Source organism: Arachis ipaensis, chromosome B4 (genome assembly GCF_059453495.1).
Source record: "Arachis ipaensis isolate K30076 ecotype BB chromosome B4, ASM5945349v1, whole genome shotgun sequence".
Lineage (NCBI taxonomy): Eukaryota > Viridiplantae > Streptophyta > Magnoliopsida > Fabales > Fabaceae > Arachis > Arachis ipaensis.
The window spans coordinates 116,427,945-116,439,362 of NC_142439.1; the positions used below are offsets into that span (position 1 = coordinate 116,427,945).

The following is an 11,418-nucleotide window of genomic DNA, read 5'->3' on the forward strand; positions in this document are numbered from 1 at the left end:
TGTAAGTTGGGTTGGAAAAAGTTAGATTTTGGCCAAAAAAATTGTAAAAATACCCCTTGTCAAAAAAAATACTAAGCCCGGCAGGGAAGCCCGCCCCGCCCCGCCAAAACCCGCGGTTTAAGCGGTGCGGGTTAGGAGGGCTTTTGCTATTTGGTGGGCCTAATTTTTCAGCCCTGTCCACCTTTTTTGGTGGGTTAGGCGGGCCAGCCCGGCGGGTTTAGACCCGTTTGCCATCCCTACACACTGTGTAGACAAAAAAATCAAGGAAGTTTGGGATTTAAAGATATAAAAGCTTTTAATCTTGCTATGCTAGAAAAACAAGGATAAAGATTGATGACCAAACCGAATTCCTTAGTGACTAAAGTATTCAGAAGCAGACATTTTAGATATTCTTCATTTCTAAAAGCAGATGTTGGCTACAATCCGTCATGGGTTTGGAGAAGTCTATTAGAAGGGCGAAAAGTTCTGAAAAAGAAAATTTTTTGACAAATTGGAAGAAGATCAACAGTGAAGATAGAAGATTATTGAGTTGGAAGACAAGGACCATTGACACTGGGACAGAATCAGGAGCTTAATCCAAGTTTAATTTGGGTCTCTCAACTCATCACTGAAAAAGGTAATTGGAATGCACCTCTAATAACCAGCAACTTCACAATAGAAATTACACAAGAAATATTTCAAGTAAGTATTAAAGAAGAAGATAAATTGATTTGGTACAAGGAAAAAGGGGATTCCTACTCTCAGTGACAGATCCAGAAAATTTTAGGAGTAGGGACAAAAATATATACACTAAAATAAAATTTGTTGAACATTATTAATTATATGGAGATATAAAAATTAAAAAAAATTAATGAGCACCTTTATTTTTAAAATAATATTCATTATATATAATTTATAAAAAAATTATTTTTTTTATTTCTAAAACTTGAACTTAAAATATTTTAATTAAATTATAAAAAATTTGTTATCCTAACTAATTTTTTATACACATTTAATAATAAAAAAACTGAATCAATTAGCACATTAACGACTAATGGTACACTAATATTTATAATTTGAAATTAGAATTATATATAAATACTAGAAAAATTAAATTTGTATATAAAAAGTATGTTTATATAAAATAATAAAAACATAATTTACGATTTTTTTTCTTTTTTTCTTTTTAAAATAATTAAATTTGTTATATATTTTTTAATTTAATTTTGATATAATGTTAGATAAAAGATTTTATGCATCTATTTAATTATGTATTGTAATTTAAATATTTTTTATTATTATATTTAAAAATAAAAAATATATTCTAAATTAGTAAATTAATCAATTCATTTTAAAATTTTATATGCAACATAGGTACATATAATAGAACAAAAGATATAAAACAAGTAATAAGGATAAATAAATTGAGAATAAAATAAAATATATAAAGTCATGAAAAAAGTAAAACATTAGATTAATATCTAAACTATAATTGTTTGAATTAAAATTTACAATTGAAAATTTTAAAAAGAGAAACAATGAAATTGAAAGATACATAGAGTCCTAGAGAGCTATATAAAAAAATGAAGAATTTAAAATTTACTTTTGATGAAGAGAAGATGACTACTAGATAAGGAATAGAAAAAAAAGCTTGAAAATATAAAAATAAGAAGAAGATTTAAGGGAATAAAATAATGATGACACAAAAACTAAATTTGATTAGGTTAAATAATAGTTAAAATAATAAAAAAAATAAAAAATAAATTTAGAACTTTAGCCAATTGAATTTAATTTATTTGTAGTGGAGTCATTTAAAATTTGAAATAAGAGCACATTATATATAACTATTTTTTTTTAAAAAAATAAAAACACAATGGGGCAAGTGCCCCTCATGCTTGTTGCTGGGTCCGTGACTGTCTACTCGATATGGTCAGAATATGAGGTATGCTTCAATTTTTTTCATCCGCCACTCAAAATTCTTCCACCAGTTTTCGGAGACAAAAATCTATGAAACTCGATTTGGGCTCTTGACTGTCCAGCTAAAGTTAAGGTCTTTACATGGAAAGCTCTCCACAGTCGCTTTCTAGTGAGACATTGACTGCACGCCCACATTCAAGTTGTCCTTGCAATATGCCCAAGATGTGAAATGGAAGACAAAACCTTGGCCCATTACTTGCTTACCTACAATCACTTGCGACAAGTGTAGAATCACATTGGGCTCTTGTTCAACAATCCAAATAAAGTTGATAGGAATGACAGTTTTTGCAATTAGTGGAGTGAGATGCAGTTAAAGATAAAGTAATAGTGTTCTAATAAGAAGCATCGAAGTCTTCCTGCGACAGTCCTATGGAGGATTTGGATATCTAGGAACAAATAGCTTTTTGATAGCAAAAGAATTGAACCGGATGCTATTTGGGAAGAGGCACAGAGCATGAACGAAGAATATCACCTTAAGACAACTCATTGAGTTAAGCTTCAAAGTGGTCCCTAAAGTTGCACTCGAAGCTCAAAGTGGTCCATGAAGTTAATAGTTACTCAATTTTATCCTCGAAGTTACACTCCGGGACTCATAGTAGTCCCTTAGAAAGTTTTCGTCCATTACTAGTCATCGAAAAGTTGAGGTGGACTGGTTTCTACCACGTGGCAATCGAAAATTTTTTGTTTGCAATCTACTCCCTTTCTCCTTTTAAAACCCTGATCCCCAATTTTTATTCCCTGAATTCTCTTTCTCATTCTCTTCTTCTTCAATCCCATTCTTTCCTCTCACTCTTCTAAATCCAATCATCAATGACCTTTATCATATAATCTATATTCCAAGTTATCACCATCACCATCCTCATCTTCCTCATCCTCAACAAATTTCTCATCATCATTCAGAATGTACCTCGATCTTTCAAGCCCCATCTCTCTGTCAATCTCCTCCAACAAGTCCATCAGTGACATCATCACTGGTTGTGCTACCTCGTCTTCCTCTCCCTCTCCAACAACCTCCCCTGCAGCAGCCGCCTCTGCCGCCTCTTGTGCTGTAACTGCCTCTCTTATTGTTAGTGTCCTATTGCCATCCGGACGTGACCCATCCTCGTCGTCCTGCTCCTCGTCGTCGAAGTTATCCCGGAACGTCACCATGCGCCCCTTCCGAAACGGCTCCAACACCATGTCGGAGGAGTTCCGTCGTGAAAGTTGAGGCCGGAATAGCATGTTGCTGACAGGGGTTGGCTCTGTGGGGTTGCCGGTGGTGAATGTGACCTTGGATGGAGAGCTATAGCGGGTGGAACTCCAGCGAGAGAAGGCGGCCTTAGCTACGAGTGAAGGGGGAGGGAAGATTAAGACTTTATCAATGTTATCGTTGTTGTCAGCCATTGTGTATGATAAATTGATTAGTAATTCTACAGAATTATACAAAATTTATTGAATTCTATTTTGTGTTAGTTACGAAATGATCTTTGTTTTCTCTTATCTTTGATACGAGTACTAGTTGAAGGTACCAATTGAAAGGTTTGTACTGTGATTTATTATATTTTTGTTGATAAATAACTATTGGTGTTTTACATTATTGTTGCATAGATAATTAGATTTGAAAGAGTGAGAGTAGATAATGGGGTTGAAGAAAAAGAGAATAAAAAAGAGAATTCATGAAACAAAAATTGGGGATTAGAAATTTAAAAGGGAAAGAGACCACATTGCAAACAAAAAAGTTTTGTTTGCCACGTCACTACACCGTTGGCGTGCCAGCATGGCAGGAACCAGTCCATCTCAGCTTTTCGACGACCAGTGATGGACGAAAACTGCCTGAGGGAGTAGAAGGGTAAAATAGTCAAAAAGGACGATTTTAATACCAAATATAACATTAAGAATGATTCTAAATAAAAAATTACGTAAGAGACGATTTCGATTCTGACCCTAAAAGTGGGACCAAAACAATACTTATCCCAAATTTAAAATATCTCTTTACTAGATACATTTATATATATCATAAACTTAATTCATAATTTTATATTATATTTTTTATGTATTTTTTATTCTTATTCATTATTTTATATTTGCTAACAAAAAAACACTACATAAGAGGACAAAATATAATAATTAAAATAAATACAAAAATATAAACAATAAATAAAAATATAATTTTGTACAATTTTAATATAAAAATTTGTTTTTTTAAATAAAATAATTTAATTTTTAAAATAATAAATTATATTTTAATATGTATTACATTTAAGTTAAATAATTATATAGAATTATATATAAATTATCAAATAAATATTTTACAAAATATTTTTAATATAAAATAATTGAAATTTAATATTAATTTATATATTATTTAATTAATTTTTAAATAATATAATACTTATTATTAAAATATACTATATATAGTATAATTAAATTACTTTTTTACGCATCGTATCAGTCTCACTTTAGTTATGTTAAAAGTTGGACGATAAAGTATGTTATATATCAGCTTCCAATATGGGTTCATGGATAAATACGAGTAACAATAAAAATTAAACCAACTTCTACGGAAAACGTTAAAAATTAACCCTAAAATAAAAATTAAACCAACTTCCACCGAAAAAGCCAACCTTAATTATTGGTAAAAAATAAGAGAAAATATAGATAAATAATTTTTAATCAGTCAATTTTAAATAATTATAATTAATAATTATTAATTTTATATTTTAAAAAAAATAAAATTTAAATAATTACTAATTAATAATAATTTAAAAAAAATCAAAAGTACCAATTAATAACAAATTTGTTGATAATTGACCGGTTGAATGTTGGTTACTTAGTGAAATTCAGAAAAAAACACACAAAAACACTATTAGGCAAACGGCTAAAAACATAAAAACCAGAAAGTAAAAAATAACAAAATTTAGATTGGCTAAGATTAGCGATATAGCAACATGATAGTTTACGAATAGGCTATCACATAAAAATCAAATTCCACTACTATTCTATCCAGTTTCTTTAATAACCCATGAGAATATCCCAAAATTCACAGCAATAACTTATATTAAATTATAAATGTACTAAATTTCTAAAATTACAAATATTATAGAACGTAAGTGTACTGATGTTTTGTGTTTTCCCTCTAAAAGGTAACGTATTATGTACTTCACTCCACATTTTTTTTGGTGAGTTGAGTACTTTGAATTATCAAACCAGAGAAAGAAAATGGAAGATAGCAATGAGTAATTGATAAGTTAACGAGTCAAAGAAATAGTGCATATTATTATAATATAGTAGAATTTGAAATCAACTAAAACAATGAGCTGTTTTTATCTATAAAAGGCATATCTTCAATTTATTTTAGACTATCCTCATCACCATACTTAACCAAATAATCAAATACATACAATGAGTCTTCATCGAGTCTTGTCCTTCTTAGTATCCTTTTGTTTGATAAACTTGATAATTAGTATCAATGTTCATGTTGTGACCGGCCATAGTCTTGTTCACCAAGAATCCTTACTTCTCCATTTGAAAGAAAGCCTTCAATTCAACCCTGTCAAATCCAAAAAACTAGTTCATTGGAATGAAAGTGATAGTTATTGTCAATGGACGGGAGTATCATGCAACAAGGGACATGTAATTGGTCTTGATTTGAGTGAGGAATTTATCACTGGAGGTTTAAACAATTCAAGTCTCTTCAACCTGCACTATCTGCAGAGTTTGAATTTGGCTTACAATGTCTTTCGCTCTCCAATTCCTTCTGAGATCAAGAAGCTAAAGAATTTGAAGCATTTGAACTTGTCAAATGCTGGTTTTTATGGACAAATTCCGAAAGAGATCTCTTACCTCAAAAATCTGGTCACTTTGGACTTGTCCACTCCATTTACCTCACAAAATACTCTAGAACTCAAGAATCCGAATGTAGCGATCTATTTCCAGAATCTTACTGAGATCAAAGAACTCTATTTGGATGGTGTAAGAGTATCTAGTGGCGGAAAGGAGTGGTGCCGAGGCTTATCGTTGTTGCGAAAGCTACAAGTCTTGAGCATGGCATCATGCAACTTATCAGGGCCAATTGATTCTTCACTTTCAAAACTTCGCTCGCTTCGAGTGATTCGACTCAACTTGAATAATATGTCAAGTTCTGTGCCAAAATTCTTTGTTGATTTCGCTAATTTGACAACCTTGCAACTCGGTAATTGCGGCCTGACTGGTGTCTTTCCAAAGGGTATCTTCCAAATTCAAGCACTGAAGATTCTTGATGTATCTGACAATGAACATCTCCAAGGATCTTTGCCAGAACTCCTGCAAGATGGATATCTTCTAGAAGCATTGAATCTCAGCAATACAAATTTCTCTGGGCAGTTAGTAAGTTCTATTTCAAATTTGAAGCATTTGTCAACTTTAGATCTATCTGACTGCCAATTTAATGGGACACTCTCTGCTTCTTTATCCGAACTCGCGAAGTTGGTCCATTTGGACTTGTCATTCAATAAATTCACTGGTTTTCTTCCATCTTTTAACAAGTCCAAGAATCTCCAATATTTGTCCCTATTTCACAATGAATTGAACGGAGTTGTTTCTTCTACTCTTTGGGAAGGACTTTCAAATCTCCACACAATTGATTTAGGTGATAACTTCTTCAGTGGGAGAGTTCCTTCAACTCTCTTCACACTTCCATCTTTACAAGAGCTTACCCTGTCTCATAATGAATTTGAAGGTTTCTTGGATGAATTCCCAAATGCAACAAACTCCAAGTTAGAATTGGTTGATATAAGTATCAACAAATTACAAGGGCCTATTCCTATGTCGTTTTCTCTTCTTAAAAGACTTAGCTTGCTCCAACTTTCACTGAATCAATTCAATGGCACCATAAAGCTTGAGAGATTTCAGACACTACCAAATCTAGATGTTTTAGGCCTTTCACATAATAACTTGTTAGTTGATGCAACAACCATTGAGAATAATCCTAGCCTTCCTCCATTTCCTAGATTATCAATGTTGTTGTTAGCTTCCTGCAAGTTAAAGGAATTCCCAAGTTTCTTGCGAAATCAATCCCAGTTGCGGCTTCTAGACCTTTCCAACAACCAAATTCATGGAACAATTCCTAAATGGATTTGGAAGTTTGAGTTCATGATTATCTTGAATCTTTCCAAGAATTTTCTCACAGACTTGGAAAAACCCTTTGAAAATCCAGGGTCTAATCTTCTCCGGCTTGATCTTCACTCGAACCAACTTCAGGGGACGGTTCCAATGATCACGAAATATGGATCACATTTGGACTATTCAAGCAACAAATTCAACTCTTTCCCAAGTGACATTCACAAGTATCTTCAGTTCACATATTTACTTTCATTTTCAAACAACAGCTTTGGTGGACAAATTCCTGAATCCTTTTGCAACAGTTCTTCTCTCCGGTTGCTCGATCTTTCCCATAACAACTTTGATGGCTCAATTCCTGAGTGTTTGACAGCAAGAAACGATAATCTTCGAGTATTGAATCTTGCTGGAAACAAACTCACAGGTCATATTCCTGATACACTCTCCAATTCATGTAATTTGAGAGTTATTGATCTTGATTCAAACACCTTGGTTGGTGCTATTCCAAAGTCTCTGGCTTACTGTCAAAAGCTTCAAGTCTTGAACCTGGGAAACAATATGCTCAACAATGAATTCCCATGCTTTCTAGGCAACATTTCCACCCTCCGAGTTCTGATTTTAAGGTCGAACCGACTCCAAGGTCCTATCAGATGCCAACATAGCACTAACAATTGGGAGATGCTTCATATTGTTGATCTAGCCTCCAATAATTTGACTGGTATGGTATCTGGATCTCTCTTGCAGAGATGGACTAAAATGATGGGTGATGATAATGAAGCTCATAAAAGATATGGAAGTTTGTTCTTTGACATGTTTGATAATCATGATACCATACGTTTTAAGGATTTGATCACTATCATTGACAGAGTCATAGTAATGAAATTGAATCAAATGTTAGTAGGAGAATCTCCTTCTGTGGTGGATCACTTGTTTGCTTATCTTGTGACTGCGAATGAACTCGGAGGCCGATATTTGGATTCAGTTACAGTTGTCAACAAAGGGTCACATAGAAATTTCATCACAGTTCCTTCCATCTTTACTGCATTGGATCTCTCATCCAACCACCTTGAAGGTTCAATTCCTGAAGAGCTTGTGAATTTGAGAGCACTTCATGTTCTTAACTTGTCACACAATGCATTTTCTGGTCACATTCCATCTTCTATAGGAAACTTGATGAATCTTGAATCCATGGATCTATCGTATAACAATTTGAGTGGAAGGATCCCTACTGAGATTTCAAGTCTATATTTTCTTTCAGTGTTGAATCTCTCTTTCAATCATTTGGTGGGGGAAATTCCAACAGGTTCCCAGATTCAAACTTTTGATGCATACTCCTTTGAAGGTAATGATGGGTTATGCGGCCTTCCATTAACCAAGAATTGTGGTGAAAATGGAATCAAAGAACCATTGTCACCATCTTCTGAAAAGAAAACTTTAATTAACTGGAGTTTCTTAAGTGTTGAGTTGGGATTCACATTTGGGTTTGGACTTATTATCCTTCCTCTTATTTTTTGGAAGAGATGGAGACTATGGTATTGCAAGAACATGGATGATTTACTTCACAAGATCTTTCCTCAACTTGAGTTTGTTTATGAGCAACTAGGAGAGCAAAGGTACAGAAATCTAAGGTGGATTCGAGGTTGATGGATGAAAATTCATATGCAGTTATCTTCGTATACAGTTGATAATTAAGAATCATTAGAAGATAATTTAATTAAATCTGTCAAATTATTTAATGATTTTTTACTATTAACTTCACACGAAAAGAATTACAGGTGAGTTTTTTTTTTCTTTCTCAAAATGATATAAGTTGTAGCTAATATGTCATTGTTATTTACAATGCCTATGGGTTTTACATGTCCTTCATTCGTTTTGAATTTTTTTTTAAAATAGAGTGAAGCTATTGCTATATCTACCTTTGTAATTGGTTGTTATGATTTTTCGTGTTATATATATGTATTTGTCGAGTTTTTTAATTTTGATATGGGGGAGGTGTAGGTGTTTTTCAAAGTTATGGGAGTTTGGGGTGTTTGACGGAGATGTGACGGCGCCGTGAAAGAAATCGGTGGCACCGATTGGGGGGAAGGAAATCGGTGGGACCGATTTCTGGGAGAGGGACGTCTGAAATCGGTGGCACCGATTGGTGACCCCTTGCCACACGTCGCACATGCAGCTGGCTCCCCTGGTGTGGCCCGTGACCGTTTCCCCTATACCCCTCTCTCTTTCACACGGTACAACACTCTCTCTTTCACTCTCAACTTTCCCTTTCTTCTTACTCTCAACCCCACTCCTTCACCATAGTTGGACCACTGAAGCTCAGGAAAGGGTAAAATAAAAATGCCAAAGAAAAGGAAAACTAAGGAAGTAAATCAACCGGAGCTTCATATTGTTAACTATCTTGGAGATCCAAATCATGTAAGTTTTTTTTTTAATAATTTTATTTAATGATAATGATAGTGATAATTTTTTATTTTATTAACAGTATATATTGTAATGACACTAAGTAGAATTTAGAAATTAAACATATATGTATGTATTTTATTATTAGGTGGTTAGAAATAGAAATAAAAATAGGAATAAACCTTGTATGTATGTATGTATGGAGATGAGATGAATGTTTGTTTAGGGTGATGAAGATGAAGCTCTGGATCTGGATCATGTATATTATTTAAAAAAAAAAGAAATGTTTGAAAAAAAAATAGTACATGAAAAAAAAAAAGGACAATCTGTACATAATAAATTGGAATAGGGAGATATTGATATATTGTTGTTGCTATTGTAATCGAATTTAATTAGTTATTACGATTAATAATGAAAATTTTATTAGTTATTTTATTTATTTATGATCGTGAATTATTATGGTTAATAATAATAAAATTAGTATATATATACTGTTTGAATAATAATAATAATAAAAAAATTAGTATGTTGTTTGGTTTATGTAAATAATAATAATAATAATAATAATAGTAATGATAATAAATAATAATAGTTGAAAAATTAGTATGTATGTTATTTGAATAATAATAATGATAATAATAATAATAATAATAATGTTAATAATAATAAAAAATTAGTATGGTTTTTTTTATAGGAATAATAATAATAATAATAACAATAATAATAATCATAATAATAGAGAAGTTAGTATGTATGTATGCTGTTTGAATAATAATAATAATAATAATAATAAATTAGTATGCTTTTTTTATACGAATAATAATAATAATAACAATAATAATAATCATAATAATAGAGAAATTAGTAGGTATGTATGTTGTTTGAATAATAATAATAATAATAATAATCATAATAATAGAGAAATTAGTGTGTATGCTGTTTGAATAATAATAATAATAATAATAATAATAATAATAATAATAATAATAATAAGAAATTAGTATGCTGTTTTTTTATTTGAATAATAATAATAATAACAATAATAATAATCATAATAATAGAAAAATTAGTATTATGTTTTTTTTATATGAATAGTAGTAACGGACATGTTTGAATTGCTATTATACTGGGAGTTAGTTGTAATGGACATGTTAAGCATAGTTGTGTTTTTGAATAATATAGTTATGTTATATTTGTTCTTATACTGGAAAATGTGGTATTGTAGGCTTCAAGGATGTTGATGTGCGATCATTTACACCCGCCGGATCCATATAACCAAATTGTTGAGGCACAGTTACGCGAGACTGGATTTTATTATGTATCACAAATTGGAGTTATTAAAGGCCAGTCAGCAATGATTAATGCTCTGATTGAGAGATGGCGGCCCGAGACTCATACTTTCCATTTTTCGGTTGGTGAGTGTACCGTGACCTTGGAGGATGTGGCGGTAATTCTCGGTCTGCCAACAAATGGTCTTCCGGTTACAGGTCCGACCATGAGTAGCTTTGAGGCATTGGAAGCCGAGTGCTTGCACCAATTTGGAATTGCACCCAGCAAAAATGAATGTAGAGGGAGCTTTATAAAATTAACGTGGTTTAGGGGTGTGAGAGATCGTATAGTGTTGAATGATGAACATACTTTACTAGGTAAGATCGTTATAGTCTTATTTTTCGCTATTCCATCTACGTAAACAACAATTACATATCATTCACAACAAATTATTATTAATTAATAAAAAAATCAAACGCTATGCTCACAAATGCCTGGTCACATACATTACTCATCTGACTTATCGATCTGCTACTTCAGAGATTCACGTAGCTAGCTAGGTTTACGCACCTGTATTCATATATTGCGGAAACTCCGGTGCGTGCATAGCCCCCAAATCCAACGACCGCATGAAAGATGGCTCTTGAAACGGATGCGGGTTTGCTAGTGCATTTGCAACTTCCGCCACATCTGCGTTCATGGCGCCAACAGCTGCTT

General features: G+C 32.4%; 2 protein-coding genes across 2 annotated transcripts; one reads left to right on the top strand and one right to left on the bottom strand.

Moving 5' to 3' along the window:
- Positions 1–2,763: 2,763 nt before the first annotated feature.
- LOC110271552 (uncharacterized) lies at positions 2,764–3,339 on the bottom strand. The gene has a single exon (XM_021122525.1). It carries the CDS (start codon positions 3,337–3,339, stop codon positions 2,764–2,766), a length of 576 nt encoding a protein of 191 aa, XP_020978184.1.
- Positions 3,340–5,337: 1,998 nt separating this feature from the next.
- LOC110271553 (receptor like protein 24-like) lies at positions 5,338–9,370 on the top strand. Its single transcript, XM_088485465.1, has one exon. The coding sequence runs from the start codon at positions 5,338–5,340 to the stop codon at positions 8,674–8,676; it is 3,339 nt and encodes a 1,112-aa protein (XP_088341591.1). The 3' UTR covers positions 8,677–9,370.
- Positions 9,371–11,418: the final 2,048 nt, after the last annotated feature.